Here is an 18013-nt window from a genome sequence, read left to right as displayed (position 1 = left end):
TATAACTTTAATGTAATGGAATTATATTTCTTTTTGCTAACGTTTGTAAATTATCTTGCCGCAAAATATTTTACACACGCAGTCGTTGATTTGGCAGCTGTGTTTTGACAGATGTGACAGTACTTTCAGCCACGAGCCGGAAGTTAGATGCATTTTCTTTTTTTTATCTATATGCACTTTAGTGCAATTTGCTTTTAATTCATCGTCTATTTATGTGAATACGTCTTTGTGCGAGGTACAATTTTATTGAGGAAAAATCTAACATTTTAATGTAACACAAAGTTCAAGAAGACCCGCTATATATGCAAATTGCGCGTGGTGCCATCTATCGAGTGTTGCGTAATCTACTTGCAAGTGAAAACGCGAATAAAAAAAAAAAAACAAACAGTACCTATCCGGTAATATACCCAGTAACTTCTCCAAACTAATATAAAGTCTTACGATACACTTTTACCTAAGGTTCATGTTAAAAACAAGAGATTTCAACATAGATATAGCCTACTCTGTTTAATGTGTCGCGTAGAAAGCTCATTGTTGTATCTCGAGTGCTTTGACTCCTTTGTTCTCCTTATTTCACCATTCTTCCTTATTTCTGCGTCATTGTCCATTACATCCACTAAATAAAACATCTTCCTTCAACAATCAGTCTGTGCGTCTTTCATAATACTAACTTATTTGATTTTGTAGTCGAGAATGAAGAAATGACAGAGGAAATAGGAGTGCCCCAAGAAAATTTGCTCTCAAGACATCACGGGTTGGTAGGGTCTGGAATCCCATTTCTAAAAGGAAATAAATAGGGCATATTCGATTGCAAATAGTTTATAAAATACACTATTTTTGTTAGCAATTTATTACAATTAAACATATTTTTTTTCCTATTCCTGAGAATTACAATATTGTCTAACTCTGTAGAATAATACAGTCAGTATCCCCATACCACTTCGTCTACTGCGTCAATGCCAATCACTGGAACTTACAACTGCATAATTATGCAAGCTATCTTTAACTGATGAATTCATACTGTAGATGCAGAAGTACAAACTAGGATCATCAATTAAAATTTCATGAAAATTCTTGTCACTTGTAAAATCAACTCCATTACAGGCCAAATTGACCCAGAGGGTGACAAGAGCTTAAGACTCCCACCTTTACAGACAATCGGCATTAATGGCAGTAGGGATGTCAGTTCTACGCTCGTCACTTATAGGTATAGCTACCTATTTACCATTGTAGATCTATGTGTTATTTTTTATGAATGTAATACTCAACTTCAATATTTTTCTGTACAAGTATGAAGAAATCATTTTAAAATTTAGTTTAGTTCCTATTATCATTTCACTAAATATTGCTATAAAATGGAGAACTTTTAAATGTAAAATTGCGTATCTTAGAAATAATAGTAATTTATAGAATGAGAAGTAAAATTAGATTTTATCCACAAGTGGAAAGTTTAGCGCCCGAGGTGAAGCCGACGTTAATATCCACGAGTGCATAAAATCTCTTTACTTTCGTGTGCTATACAATATTTTATCCATTACTGGTATATACATTTAATTTTAAATCATAGACCTTTTCTTTGTAATGTGTTTTATATGAAGAAGTTATAAATGAATGAATATATGGATTTTATTGTTTCTAATGTGTGGGTTGTCATGGAGAGAGTGATTTTAAAAACTTTTAATTCACTGCTATGAATAAATCCATTGTTTAGGTTGTCAGAGATGGTGAAATAGAGACCAATTTAGATACCAGTCATGGATAAAAGTTTCTACAGGTACAGTAATAAAAAAAAAATAGCCTATGTGGAATATTCTCTCCTAAATTAAAATTATTTTTAACTTGAAAAACAGCAATGAATGTAATATTAAAACTTGGTCCCATTATAGAAAACGTATATTGAAAAGCGATTAAATAACTGTTCATTTCATTCATTTATAATAAAATACCAGTACAGTACAGTAATTAAAAAGTTACCACACTTACGAACTTCCTTTTCAGACATATTGTCAGACATAAGGGCATTTAGTAAATTTTTTAAAATTAACTTATTTTAAATATCGTATCAACAATGAATACATGCATAATTAAAATCAATTACTTAATAATAATGTTATCACTATATTGGAGCAACTTGTAGATGTTAAATTAACAAGACATTTCTCACCTCTATGTACATTAAGAAAACATTAACAAAAACAGTAAGTGTTATCATTGTTACAGAAGATGAACTTCTTGTGTAAATAAACTATATTTAAAACTTACGTAATAATATAATATTTAATATTTATTATTTCAAATGTAACAGTTTTAACTTCCTTCTTGTAAGCAACATTATTCGTTACCAGTACTGATTTGTTAATCAGTGAATTGACTGACAAATCTTGAGTTGAAAATAAGAAGGTCATGTTTATACTGAACTAATTTTACTGCAAAGACTTTAGAACAGTTTGATTTTCCATACACTATTAATGTAATATCAAAGCTTTATTGGAGTCCAAAAAAATACTTCCTTTTCAAAGTTACATCCACACAGTAAAAACAATTCAATATATAAAATGTGCAAACATAATCTTTTAAAACAAGGTTATAGAAGATGATTTACATTAAGTCAATAAGTCAATCCCGTACTTTAGGAACAATTCTAATTGTAATTAGGTTATCTAATTCGAATCAACACCATTCGTAATTTGAATGTGCATTCTTATAGACCATTTCACTTTTTCACACAAACACATGCATACACACGTCAATATCACATGGATTTAACAGACCGAAATCCTTCTCTGTGCCTTCATCAGAACAAGTTACTCACAGCTTTCAATATGACAATTATTTTGTAACAGAAATAAGGAGAGACCTAGCACTGATACAGTAATAGGCCCACATTTCAAGAAAATTAACAATGAATAGACTACCTGTACTGGTACCTGAAATGTTAAATCATCTTGTGTAATTTCTTCCATTTATTCTTAATGTTTGTGGATTAAAAAAAAGGTGTTAATCAAGTTTAATTATCATTTTCATGCCACTTATAGCAGGACTCATATTGATAATTTCAACCACTGGTTGTGGAGTAGATCTATAGACACCTATTGACCAGAGCCCGAATATGTATGCAAAAATGAATAATGGAATTATGAATTAAATTTACTAAAAAAATACACTGTAAATATTTAATTACAATTAATTTGACAGAATAAACATCATGGCAAATTTATTTACCTTATTTTGTGCTGCTGCTGTCATTCTGAAATTTTCTTCTCTGAACCTTCTGTATTTTGCTCTGAAAAATGTTTTATTCATCTCAAAGCGTCACTGGTGTAAATGAACTAGATAGGTATTCAGTTGATCACCAGAAATGTTCTTTGGTGTCACTGTTTTTTTAGCCAGCACTTGATCAAATACACATCAATTTATGGCAATTGCAATTTTAGCGACACACTTAAGTTTCTGTGGACTGTTTCAATAATAAAGAGAATGAGTGTTACACAGAATTATTTTGAACTTGCAACTATGTCATGATGATCAATGATATTTGTGTTTAAATACAATTTTAATTTCCTAACCACACACATTACCGTACAGAAACTGTGAAGCATAAGATTTCAAAATTATTTAACCAACACATACTGGTACGTATAGTAAAATGATGATAATTCTTCCAACAATTACTGTAAACAAAATGTCACTTTCATAATAAATCTGTGATTTAAAGGGAAAAAAATCAATAAAAGTATGGTACAGGACTAATTTTCTTGCAGAAATAGGAAAACATTCGTGAAATATAATGTTTCATTGAAGTATATATTTATATAAAAAATAAATTGCAAGTAAAAACGTCAACACAGGCATTATTATCCAAGGATATCATGTTACCCAGTACATTATTATATGTATCATACAATACATTTTTTTTATAAATTCGGACTGCTTGTGATTTGGTTATTAATGTTATATTTTATATTGAAGATAATTTTAGCTTAACATTAGGCCTATATAAAATCATAATGAAATTCAATGTGTTACGTCAGAAACATCAGCTAATATGTGAATAATTATGTGAATAATTCATATTTAAATATTATTATGGTACTATGTTATTTTCTTTATTGGAAATAAGCTACATGGAAGAAGCATATCGTGTTTATACAAACATTCACAGACGTTCACGATATAATGGATTCACACTAAGATTTATTGAAGTTATCATTTCATTAATTTTTATTATACAATATTATTCTATTAGTTTCGTAATACAGGAATACATTTAAGGTCATCAGTTTCAAATTAAAAAAAAAATTATTTGTCATACATTTGAGCTACTATTATTGTAAAATTATTATTTCATTCTCAATTTAAAGGCACAGTACATGCAAGTAGAACTTCCAACATTCTTTACAACACTACATAATATGTTGGGAAAGAAAAAACTACGAAATTACAAATATCTATGTCAGATTTTAATAGAAAAACTCCTAGGTATACTGCGGCTTCAATATGCACTAAAGAGCTTTCATTTATAATTTCAAGTAAGGACAACTGTATTCTAGAGGACAAATACTACTCCTGAAACCCTGTTTCAACATTTTTAAAAGATGACATACGGTATTCTAATAGGTAGCCTACTTAATCCAGGTCTAAGAAAAGTGTAAGTAATTAATCTCTATTATGATAAAAAAATTATTAATACTTATCAGAAAGTCTACAGTGAAGACTAATACTTCTTCCTTACTTCATATATTTATGCTAAATGTATATCTGCCTAATACCTATATTTGTTTACTAGGCTGACTTTATACTGCATGTGAATTTTATACTACCTGTATGGATTATGGAGCTGAGAATGAGATGTAACAAAATGATCACGAATAATGGACTTTTAAAAGTTACAGTCTACACATGTAATGCATATTTTACTTCATATTATCATGAGATCCATATATACTAAAAATAAATGCCTTCACTTGTATCTTTACAGGGTTGTTAAAAATAGTTATCACTTATCACAAACTGATACAAGTGAATGTGTGTGCCAAGCAGCGTCGGTTAGTTGAAATAGTAATATGCATTAGAAGAGCGGTATGTTGAAGTTTTCATGTTCGAGGAAAAGTTTGAAAAAGCGAAACGTAGTTGAGCTTTTTTAATTTCCGAGAACTGAAAGAAAACATACTGCTTGTGTATCGTACATTATTTTGTGCGAAGATAGTTTATTACATACCTGAAAGAGGAATTTCTAATTAGTTTCAATGAAATCTCCATCTTGGTTTCTGTTCAATGACGGCAAATTTGCAAAACAAAAATATCTATCTTCAACATTGTTGCTTTAAAATCTTTTCTGTGTTTACTATACTCCAGCAGGCCATGATATACGTCTGTCTTTTTTTCCCCCCCAGTCTATAAATGCGAACTTAAAACAAACGGTAAGGTTATGTAATGATTTATTTTTCATTTTAATATTTTAACAATATTATTTATATAACATATTGCAGTAATAACATCGGCATCTGGAATCTTGTTGATTTTTTCACGGCTTCCTTAATGTTACTTGCATCACGAATGCAGTAACTTTAGTGGAGTTGTAGAGTTTACTTAATTTTTGCAAATATTTAAAAACAATAATTAACAGTGGTAAGTTTCCAATTTATAATTATTACTATATTGAACGTCTCTAAAAATAATATGTTAAAAGCCTAAAACAGTAAAATCAATATGTCACTTAAGCAGTAAAAAGAGGGAAATTGTTATGTGTATTAGGTTGGGAATACTGAATGTGGAATTTTAGACTTACTGTGGATTGGTTTTGTGCGGAAACCAAGCAAATACGCACGATCTCGCACAAAAATATTATTCATTGTTCGATACACTCTTTTAACGCTTATAATCACTGAATAACTTTATGATATCTTTACGGTTTCAGCTTTTTCAATTTACCTGGCTGACTAGTTTCGAAGTGGTATCCTTCATTGTCTGGAGCCTAGTGAAGATCCCGCACTCACTATCTTCTGGTTTCCTGTTGTGGTAAGCATCACACTAGGCTTCGGACAATGAAGGATACCACTTCGAAACTAGTCAGCCAGGTAAACTGAAAAGTAAACACAGTAAAGATATAAAGTTATTCAGGAGCAAAATATCTTGCCTGGACCTTGCTCAAAATTAAAACATTTCAACTACAGATACTCACACTTCAATAAAGAGTACCGGTATATGGATATCATTAAAACATTATCAGTTAAGTATATGAATTTATTTTACCTCTTTCTCTCTCGTTTTTAGTTAGAATTCTCGGAGTGACGAAGAATACCTGATTACCGACTAAAATCTCAACAGCTGCCAACAAAATAACGTTAAGATAGACCCCTTTTGGCACCTTTAAACCACCTCTATGAATTTGTGACGTACCATACATTGATTCATTTTGTGTAACTTTAATATTTTTGTTAAAATACACAGTCTATATCCTCCGTAAATATAAAATATGAATTAGGATATTTATAGAGATTATACATAGTAGGAATCATACAGTAAAAAGCTTGAGTGCTTTAAGGTAGCATGTAAGAAAATTATACGTAACAATTTATTGGTTATAGGTTACTTACCAATCTTGTCACTGATAGCCTGTTTATTCTGTTTATAATTCTCTACCTCGGCAGTATATGCATTGGAGGAGGAAAGGAACTGGCCACCCTACCCCGTTATTTCCTGGCCTAGTTGCCTCATGAGTGAAGCCTTATCAGTGTTACTTATAAGGTTCAAACCTGTCTTCGAACAGTTGACTATCATTAGATGGGCGCATCATTACCTGAATGGCTAGAGCATCAGCTTTCCACACTGGTAACTCGGGTCCGAATCCCAACATGGTTCAAGTGGAATTTGTGGTGGACAAAGGCAGTAGGCTACTTAGTGGTAGGTTTTAGAGGGGTACTCCCGTTTCCCCTACCAGTATTCCACCACTGTTCCATCAGACATCATGTGATGCTATGTAGTTTGCCTCCTATGGTGCACTGAAGGCAATGCCTACAGTAGCAGAAAGAACTACAGCTTTGTCACATCACTCATTGATGGGAACATTTGGGTGAATGACACAGGTTTAAATACCCGCCATTGGGCAAAGGAAAACCTTTCATTATATTGTTACCGGTATCTATTAAGGATTTAATACAAGTTTTTAAACTGAAAGGAAAATCTTATATTAATAATAATAAAAAAATACTCGATTTATTTGAAACTATCAATTTTTAAGAAAATAAAATTTTAATTCATCATAAGATATCGTACATTAATACACTTACAATAACATTAATGTGAGTAATAAATGAAATTGTACTTCAAATATTTTCTACTGCATAAGCCTCAATAGAAAATTATCTCATATTGTTAAGATACTAAATGAAATTAAAAAAAAAAAACAATTATAAGATTTTCAGTTCGGTCTTATCATATACTGCCTTCCTGAATGCAAACTGAAATGCAGCTAGTCTGTCAAAAAGTGATTAAGTAGAATTCCAACATATAAAAATAGCAAATAAAAGTAAATTCTGAGACAAAATAGTTAATTTAGAGAACTTCGAATAAGATTTATATTTCTTTTCTTAAAGAATTCATCTGCCTGAAGCTTAGCATTTATTGTACCAGCTGAAGTGCACGACTCTACCAATGTAGGTAGCATTATGAAAAGAAGTCTCAATTTTTTTTGGAAGTAATGTCTTGTGCATTCTCAATAAAAAGACATCTCTTATAGTTTATGATAAATTGTGGTAAATAATGTTAATACTGAAATTATACTTTAATATCATTAACAAAATGCGTGCTAAATTCGAAGAAATATCCTTTCATGTCAAAAATTTTGTTGCATTATCATTCATTTAGGACAAAACTGAATAAATCAATTTAAAGTTAAAAGAAAATAGATATTTCATTTTCCTAACTATAATGCTTATAACTAAATAAATAATGCGTAAAAATAAGGCAGTCATAATTAAGTAAATTCTACTGTTTTTGTTTCAGACAAGATTGCAAGAAACCTTATCAGAGAAACACTGTGATTTTTATACCCAGTTGTTAAATTTCAAATAATTGTATCTCTCATTTCTTGTCCAATCTGTCTAAATTATGGAATCACATCATTTCCATTACTATACCATATTATGACATTCAGGCATAAGAAAATAGCACCTGTTATATTAGTATCAACAATTTAGTTACTCTTAGTAACAACAGATTGCATTAGCAGCCTCTTCACTTTTGAGGAACTTTCATCCTAAAGTACATCTCACATAAAGTTGTTCCTGATGTAAACAAGAGAATGGAGAAGTCCTCTGTAAGTGCAGCACATACTGTCAGTGCCCAGTTAGACTAGCCGTCATAGAGGGGTCTGACCTTCTCAGCAGGGAGAGGGAAAGGCAGGAAGGAAGAATGTTTAGATAGTAGCTTGTCTAGTAAGTGACCCCATCCTTGTCGCCATTTCTTCCACGGACAAAGTTACCAGACACTAACAGTAATTGGTTGGAATGAACGTACACATGCTCGACATTTTCTGTACACAAGTTTAAGTAGTGTGGACAAACTGGAGCAAGATGTACTGTGCATTGTAATATGGTTGACAGATTATTGTTTTTTTCCCTATTCCTACTTCCTTCTCTGGCTAATTTCATATTATAAAATCTTCATGCCAAAAATAAATAAATTATTAAGCTTTCCTAACCAAGCAATGAAAGTTTCAGTCTATTTAAAATTCGATTGTTTTAACAAAGAAGGACTGATGTGTCAAAATTGTTGATGAATTTCTAATTCTTATCTGCAGAACAAACACAAAATGTATCAACGATTTTGAGATTTATATTCTACATTTGTGGATCCCGTTCTATTCTAGTGTCCTCTTTAACAAAGAATAAACTAAATGAAGTTTGAAATAAGAATGTGCATGAATAATTGAAGCTGAAGTTAAAATTGAGCAAAACTGTAATAAATCGTGTCAGGACTCGAACCACGGACTGCTTATGGGAAGCGCATATATTATCCACAGAGTCAAAGTAGCGAACCAGTAGATTCATGCCATGTTTTGAAAAGGATTGTCTTCTCCTCTCTGTTAGTTTGTAATTCAGAATTTTGTTTTTGTCATGTGGACTGCAGATTTTTCGATTTTGTTCTTCCCTTTCTGCCTGTATTTGCTGAGAAAATTTGTGATTGATGTCACCTGAGGTAACTTTGAAATGATTTTATTTCCATTCTTCATCCAAAGTTACATAACCTGCTGATTACTATAAACTCGGCTATCTTGCATTTGATTATCCAGATTTCACTTTTATCTAACATAATTTGTTTTGCCAAAATACTATAGAAGAGTATGTACACAAAAACCCTCCTAATTACAAACGGGTATAATTTCGTGACTATGTATATTACGAACTTTATACCAATGTCATAAGAAAGAACGACTCAAAGAATTCCTGTTTTGAATATTGCAGTTATGTCTAACTGCCAGCAGAAACAACAGATGGAAGCAAAAGCGAGTAGAAGCTGTCGGTATTGGTTTCGTTCTTTCGGATTTGCCAGTTTTTTGTTATTTTTGATTTGCTGTAATGTAGCAAATGTTCGTGACCATCTTAATGAACAGCTGGCAGAAATGTGAATTGGGCGTGTAGGAGACCAAGTGGCCACCGAGGTCCCCTGACTTGAATGTGTGACTTCTTCTTATGGGGTTACATGAAAGATATCATCTATGTACCTCCACTATCTCAGAATATGCAAGAGCTGCGACATTGCATCTCTTGTGCCAATGAGTCCATTCTGGTAGATATGTCAGAGTGCATGAGGCGTGAATGAGAATAACACCTTGATGTCTTCTGTGTGACACGAGGGGTGCACATTGGGTGCCTGTGATGCATGCACTATACAATTTTTGAGTTGCAGTTTCTGGTATCACCCTTTCAATCTTCTTCATATTTTAACCCAAATATTTCAGCATGTTGATTTGTTCCAAAATAATGTTTTCGATACAGATTTTTCTCGTAATTGGTTCTTTACCTTCGTGTCAACCAGTACTGTGTCGGAGATTGAAGTTTTCTCGGTATTCTCCCTCAAAATTACAAATGCTTACTGTATAATTTTGCCAAAACTCTGTTTCACCCTAATTTTCCTATTCTTCATTTCATATTGTCAAAAAATTTCAGAATAAGATGTACGAGCTTTAGTGATGCTGAGTGGAGATGAAAAGCAAGTTTATTGCTCTCCATGCAATGTATATGACAGTGTCAAAGTTTTAAACAGAGATGATCAATGGGCAATGGCATTTTGGGGTATATGTTTCCTGTACTGGATGAGGGACACCTTGTGATGAGCCTTTCTCACATGTAAGGATGCTTGTGCCAGTCAGAGACTATTCAAATGGCGTCCTGACGTGTTTGGGGGCCGATGTGTGTTATCTGGTGACCGTTATGTACTTGCCTGTGTAGTTTACAATCAGAAGGACTTCCGTTTGCCCCTCCCATACACCACCACATGCACGCACACACATAAATTAGCATTAGCATTATTCATGGACTGTTAAAATTAAATACAAATAGAATGCGTATTATACAATGATTTTGGTAAATTTCTGGTCATTATGAAACTAAAATGTCTTTAGTTCATGACATTAGTTGTCTCTAATTCTGAACTAAAAGATTATTCCCCACACCTTTGTTTATATCAGGACCAATCTTACATGAGATGACATTTAGAAATTCAATACCTACCTGAAAGAATGCTCTATGTAACAAATTGTGTAACAGTAAATGAAAAGCATTTATTTTTGTTGCATTTTTTATTTGAAAAGTGAAATATGTAATAAGTTTTAGGACTACATTCTGTAACCATGACTAGGCCTACGGTAATCAAAATAACACATCTGTTAAATAGTAAAATGTCTTTCTTTTTGTTTCGTCAATTGCTACATACAACATTTTTCCAGGCAGGTATTCGACTACTTATCAGCACTTTTACTCCTCACTGTTGCTTGCTGCCTGCCGTAATAATTGGCAATACAGCCCTTGCTTCTCCAGAAGCTCAGCATGTGAGCCCATCTCTGCCACGACACCCTGGTTCAGAACACAGATGACGTCGGCCTGCTGCACTGTTGCCAAGCGATGTGCGATAGTGATACATGTCCGACCCTCCTTAGCCTGATCCAATGCTGCCTGCACCACCTATAACAAGATTAACCATCCATTGTATCCGTATCGTTTTACTATGCAACTATCTTCACATGTAAGTGTAGCCTATATTGCGCCATTAAAATTTTCTCTGAAATTCTTTTAATATAAGCACTGCTACAGCTCGTACAAATACTGTCTCAGAAGTAATATTTATTTTAAGCAAAATTTTCGTTGGAGTGTAGTGTGACTAGAAATTGATCTAATCTCCAAAGTAGGCCGGTATCTAATGCTCTTGATTTAACAACCGCGTTATTTTCTCTCTTGCTTCCCAGTATTTAGATGTAAGATTTATTTTGTTGAAGTGCTTCACAGTGTGTTAGATGATTCATATCCATTTCTTGTTCTTGAGAACACAATACATAATTTGGAGTACTTACTTACTGGCTTTTAAGGAACCCGGAGGTTCATTGCCGCCCTCACATAAGCCCGCCATTGGTCCCTATCCTGAGGAAGATTAATCCAGTCTCTACCATCATATCCTACCTCCCTTAAATCCATTTTAATATTATCTTCCCATCTACGTCTCGGCCTCCCCAAAGGTCTTTTGCCCTCCGGCCTCCCAACTAACACTCTAAATGCATTTCTGGATTCGCCCATACATGCTACATGTCCTGCCCATCTCAAATGTCTGGATTTTATGGTCCTAATTATGTCAGGTGAAGTATACAACGTGTGCACCTCTGTGTTGTGTAACTTTCTCCATTCTCCTGTAACTTCATCCCTCTTAGCCCCAAAAATTTTCCTAAGAACCTTATTCTCAAACACCCTTAATCTCTGTTCCTCTCTCAAAGTGAGAGTCCAAGTTTCACAACCATACAGAACAACCGGTAATATAACTGTTTTATAAATTCTAACTTTCAGATTTTTTGACAGAAGACTAGATGACAAAAGCTTCTCAACCAAATAATAACAGGCATTTCCCATATTTATTCTGCGTTTAATTTCCTCCCGAGTGTCATTTATGTTTGTTACTGTTGCTCCAAGATATTTGAATTTTTCCACCTCTTCGAAGGATAAATCTCCAATTTTTATAGTTCCATTTCGTACAATATTCTGATCACGAGACATAATCATATACTTAGTCTTTTCGGGATTTACTTCCAACCCAATCGCTTTACTTGCTTCAACTAGAATTTCCGCGTTTCCCCTAATCGTTTGTGGATTTTCTCCTAACATATTCATGTCATCTGCATAGACAAAAAGCTTATGTAACCTGTTCAATTCCAAACCCTCTGTGTTATCCTGAACTTTCCTAATGGCATATTCTACAGCGAAGTTAAAAAGTAAAGGTGATAGTGCATTTCCCTGCTTTAGCCCGCAGTGAATTGGAAAAGCCTCAGATAGAAACTGACCTATACGGACTCTGCTGTAAGTTTCACTAAGACACATTTTAATTAATCGAACTAGTTTCTTGGGAATACCAAATTCAACAAGAATATTATATAAAACTTCTCTCTTAACCGAGTCATACGCCTTTTTGAAATCTATGAATAACTGATGTACTGTATCCTTATACTCCAATTTTTTTCTCCAATATCTGTCGAATACAAAAAATCTGATCAATAGTCGATCTATTACGCCTAAAACCACACTGATGATCCCCAATAATTTCATCTACATATGGAGTTAATCTTCTCAAAAGGATATTCGACAAAATTTTGTACGACATCAACAAAAGTGATATTCCTCGAAAGTTACTACAGTTAGTCTTGTCCCTCTTCTTAAAAATAGGTACGATTATGGACTCCTTCCATTGTTCTGGTACAATTTCCTTTTCCCAAATTGACATAATTTGGAGTAGACAGTGTAAATGTTTACCCAGACAATCATGAAGCAACTGTAAGAATATTATGGAACAAATAAATCTATCTAGATCCAATCCAATTCAATCCAATCTAATCCATTCCATTCCATTTCATCCCATCCAATCCATCTATCATGAGTTTGAGAAGCATTTGAGCAACATGGGTTTCTTTTTTTCGTTATTTATTTAAACGAATTTATATAATGTGTGTAGATGTTCTCATCTTTCACCAGGATATTGCTCTTATTGTTGGTAGGTCTTTTGAGTATGTATTTCTTGCAGGAGCAAACTTGAATTGCCATGCCAAGGATCTAATTGCTTCAGTACCGTAACTTTTCCGCTTCAAATTTCCAATAAAATATTTCACATACATTTGTTTCAACCTTCACGACTTTTTAATATTTTGAGATCATTTCGTGTTATTCCTTTGGGTTTTCTTTTACCTGTCTTTTTTAAATATCTTTTGAATACAACCCAAAGAGTCTGTTAGATGGGGAAAAAAGAATGACCTCGAACTGGAAAAACATCTCAACCTCCTGGACACTTGAAGGTGCTTGCAGTGCTTTGGAAGGTGATATTCATTTTACTGAAAATCTTATATCTACTATCATGTCGGCCTCGGTAGCGTAGTCGGTATAGCGCTGAGCTTCTGTACTCGAGGTTGCGGGTTCGATCCTGGCCCAGGTCGATGGCATTTAAATCATGTCAGTAGATTTACTGGCATGTAAAAGAACTATGGAACAAAATTCCGGCACACCGGTGATGCTGATATAATCTCTGCAGTTGCGAGCATCGTTAAATAAGTCAATTTTTTTCTACTATCATGAAATCATTGAATAGACACACAGTACACAAAAAAATGTAAGCAAAAGAAAAAAAATATGGCTGACAGTCACATGACCAAATGGTGTCTCTGATTGCCAATGTGGATATTGTGGGCTTTGCTTCCTCAGATTGTAAAAAATGATCATGGAGATTGCAATCTTTGTTTCTAACCCCAGTTGTCAATATCAAAACTAACCCATTTACGGCTGATTTTGGTTCACATAACTATTGCATACTGTGAGAAAACATTAAGGAGAATCCTATGCTACCATAAAGTAAATTCATAAACAAGATGGAGATTGCTGACTTTGCTGCTAGGCACCTCGTTACCAGTATTTATTTAATCACACTGCAAGGGAATAAGTTCAACAAAGTGCCTAGATAGCATCAACCTTTAATATTTCTCCTCATAACCACTTGCTTGTTTGTTCACATCAACTTCCAAAAACGGTATACAAATAGTAAGCAAAGTACTACGCGACCAAGGCAGGAACCGTTTTGTTTGGTGGCGCTGCGATTCGCTTCACAACACAGGCCGTGTTGTAAAGTCCGCATCAAATGCAAAATGAAGCACATGCTGAACTGCGCTCTTGTTTCATTACTATTAACACGCTTTATATGTTATATGTTCGTATATATATATAGCTAACTTTATTGTTTAGTTTTATTTTATCATATGCTTACACACATAGGAATCTATTCAGAAAACACACCACAACATCGGTGTTCATAAAGAAGGGAACATGAATCGAAAGTAACGTAAACTAAAGTAAGTACCATATTTTATACAATATTGCATTTGATATACGTTTCTTACCTTAGCATTTTAAAGTGACTGGACTCCGGACATCATATATATGAGGAAAGCACCCGGTATAAAACAATCACTACCACCAACATGGGCTACTATAAGTCGTTGACCTGCACTGCTACGAGACGCATCCAGAAAGTAAGTTTCCCGATTTTTTCCCCTTGAAAATAAACGTAATTAGCCGTGTCAATTGCGCATGCATAACAGCTCTATGATATATCAATCATATGCCAGCCGGACAGGTCCCGCCTGGTGCCAGTAGCGTGGCAGCAGTGGTTCGAAATGGAAGCTCTTATTCCTTCTCCCGCCGCCTGCGAGGTTCGGTCGGTGATAAAGTTCTTTAATGCACAAAGCACTGCGCCAATTGAAATGCATAGGCAGCTCTGTCAGGTCTATGGGCCGAACATCATGAGTAGGCAGATGGTGCGTTGCTGGTGTAGGCAGTTTTCCGAAGGTCGTCAGTGGGCGACCGTCCCTCATCAATGATGATCGTGTTGAGCTGGTGCGGCAATGCATCATGGAGAACCGTCGCTTCACAATTACGGAGCTGAGCAGCCATTTTCCGCAGATATCGCGATCCTTGTTGCATGAGATTGTCACTAAGCACCTGCTGTTCAAAAAAGTGTGTGCCAGGTAGGTGTCGAAAAACCTGACACCTGAACACAAAATGCAACGTTTAGGAGCAATACTGACATTTCTGCAACGGTATCACGATGACGGCGACGAGTTCCTCGACCGGATCGTCACAGGCGATGAGACTTGGATTTCGCACTTCACCCCGGAAACCAAGCACCAGTCAATGCATTGGCGGCATAGTGGATCTCTGGTCAGGACGAAATTCAAACAGACACTGTCGGTACTGAAAGTGATGTGCACGGTGTTCTGGGACAGGAAGGGCATTCTGCTCATTGACTTTCTTCCAAGAGGTGAAACAGTGAACGCTGACTGTTACTGTGAAACACTGCGAAAATTGCGACGTGCCATTCAAAACAAGAGGCGTGGAATGCTTACTGCAGGTGTTGTGCTCGTCCATGACAATGCTCGTCCACATACGGCTCGGCGCACAGCAGCTGTTTTGACGGAATTTGGCTGGGAGTTGTTTCATCATTCACCCTACAGTCCTGATCTTGCTCCTAGCGATTTTCACGTTTTCTTGCACCTCAAGAAATTCCTGTCCTCCGGTGAGCGTTTTGACAATGACGAAGAGCTGAAGACTCTGTCACACACTGGTTCCATTCACAGGTGGCAGAGTTCTACGACAGAGGGATACAAAAGTTGATCCCACGATACTACAAGTGTCTCAATTCTGATGATGGCTATGATGAAAAATAGCTGAAACATTGCTGTACCTGTTGCCAATAAATCTTTTCCTGAAAGTGTGTGTTCATTTTTTAAAAAAAATAGGGAAACTTACTTTCTGGATGCGCCTCGTATTTGTATAAACTCCTGACACGTTTACGTTTTGCTAACATTTGTGGACAGTGTTATGAGTATGGAACCATGTTTTGTCCAGGTAAATAACAGGCTACTACATCAGAGCGTTCTATTAGATATTTCCTTTTATCTTTACATTTTTTTAATGCAAAACCCATGGATAGTATGAGTTTTCATAAAGTTTCCTTGCACCCTTTAAAACCTAACCCTCTCTTACAAAATTTATTCAACTTTCCTAATGTTTGAAGCTCTTTGTAGAGACTATAATATTTATGAACTTCTGTTCTTATGATACATTTGTCCATGTCGTCTAATTCAACCTTATTTGCAGGAGGTCATCTAACTTTGTTTGGTGTCGATATTTCTACACCTTTGTCCTCATATTCTTTACTTTCCTTTCTAATCACACTAATTGTTTCTTTATTTAACTTCAAATTAGGTGCAGCACGCTCTGTTGTCTTCGATAGAGGTAGGAATAAACCAGTTGTCTTTTCTTCATCACAAAACTTTATGGCATTATAAATAATGTTCCGCACTTGGCTACGAAACACACGTCTCCATACATGCGGCATTGTGACCAGATCGAAACGCTAGGCATTGGATGTGACGACACTCCAGCAGTAAACATACGCAGCGAGCACGAAGTTCCTCATTCTGCCACGACGGGTCCCGCCTTGGTCGTGTAGTAACCTAGGATTTGTTTATAATCCACTATCACTCATATTACTGATGCATTCAAAAACAAAAATTATGCTATTGTACCATATGCCCAGTACATTAATACCAAGTAAACAATGAGATTTAATATCGGTACTGGAAATTATACCAATATATGGAATCAGGTAAGGTGAATTAAAATTAATAGAAGTACCGTACCATAAGCAAGAAGTAGACGTGTGAAACAATATAAATGTTACCTACCTTCTCACTATGGGTATCAAGTGCTGAAGTTGCTTCATCCAGAAGCAAGAGCCGAGGATTCCTTACAAGAGCCCTCGCAATGGCAATGCGCTGCTTTTGTCCCCCAGACAACTGTGCTCCTTTCGAGCCCAATCTTGTCTCATACCCCTGGAGCAACAATCAAAATATTAACAAATTCCTCAAGCACAGTGTGTGATTACCAGTGATTAAACGATTTCCCTTTCCCTTTATTTTGAGGATCACTCTATCTAGTTCAGGAGGAACTTCAGCTCATTTTATACATGTGGTTACTTCATTTACTAACAAGATTATATGTAGTCTTGCAAATTATTGACTTCCAGAGGTATCTGTACACAAAACAGGAAAAAGTTCGCGGATATAAAATAATAGGCCTACATGTGATATATTTTGTCTGAAGCTAACTAAACATTGCCCCAGGTTCCCATAAAATGGAAGAGCCAAAATAAAAATGTCCTTATATTCCAACATTTCTTCTCTTAATTCTTTTTCTAATTCAATTCTTTATTTCTCAATCTGTTTTACACGCTAAAGCTGATATTAGTCTGCATGGAAGGGCTATGGAGACTTGTGTATGTTATTAAATCTAAGTGCTTCAAAAGACGACTTTGGAGGGGCCACGAATTTTCTAATATACCACTCTTTGCAGCCATGTTCTTTGCATGTAAAAACTGTGTAACTAACCCCTAACATATTATGTTAATCTTACGAAGCAAACCGAATAAAAATATATTCACCGATTTCAAAGTTATTGCTGTGTATTTATGTTACATTATTTTATGTACATGGCATAGAATAGTATGAGAACCTACAATTTTTTTAATTAATCGTATGGGGAAAAGAAAATTTTATCTGTATGGAGCCATACAGCATATGGGTGTCTAAGTTTTGTACACGGAGATCTGTACAGATCTTAGATCATCTCTTGCTGTTCCTAATGTATTTTGTTTTATGTTCATAAACAAAAATTGTCCACCTCTGCAGCACTGGAATCCAGATTATATAAAA

At 34.8% G+C, this 18013-nt stretch overlaps 1 protein-coding gene across 3 annotated transcripts in view; it reads right to left on the bottom strand.

Moving 5' to 3' along the window:
• Positions 1-2579: 2579 nt before the first annotated feature.
• Positions 2580-18013, bottom strand: part of LOC138698439 (multidrug resistance protein homolog 49-like) — a 136476-nt gene continuing 121042 nt past the window's right edge. For all 3 annotated transcript variants that reach the window (XM_069824352.1, XM_069824353.1, XM_069824354.1), the window contains exons 24-25: positions 16988-17134; positions 2580-11183 (exon numbers count right to left, since the gene is read on the bottom strand). In XM_069824352.1, the coding sequence (XP_069680453.1) occupies positions 10977-11183; positions 16988-17134 (354 nt within the window). In that variant the 3' untranslated portion in view covers positions 2580-10976. The remainder of the gene's footprint in view (positions 11184-16987; positions 17135-18013) is intronic.

Source organism: Periplaneta americana, chromosome 4, assembly GCF_040183065.1.
Source record: "Periplaneta americana isolate PAMFEO1 chromosome 4, P.americana_PAMFEO1_priV1, whole genome shotgun sequence".
NCBI classification, from domain to species: Eukaryota; Metazoa; Arthropoda; class Insecta; order Blattodea; family Blattidae; genus Periplaneta; species Periplaneta americana.
The sequence above is the reverse complement of the archived record's forward strand: the minus strand, read 5'-3'. Positions and strand labels throughout refer to the sequence as shown.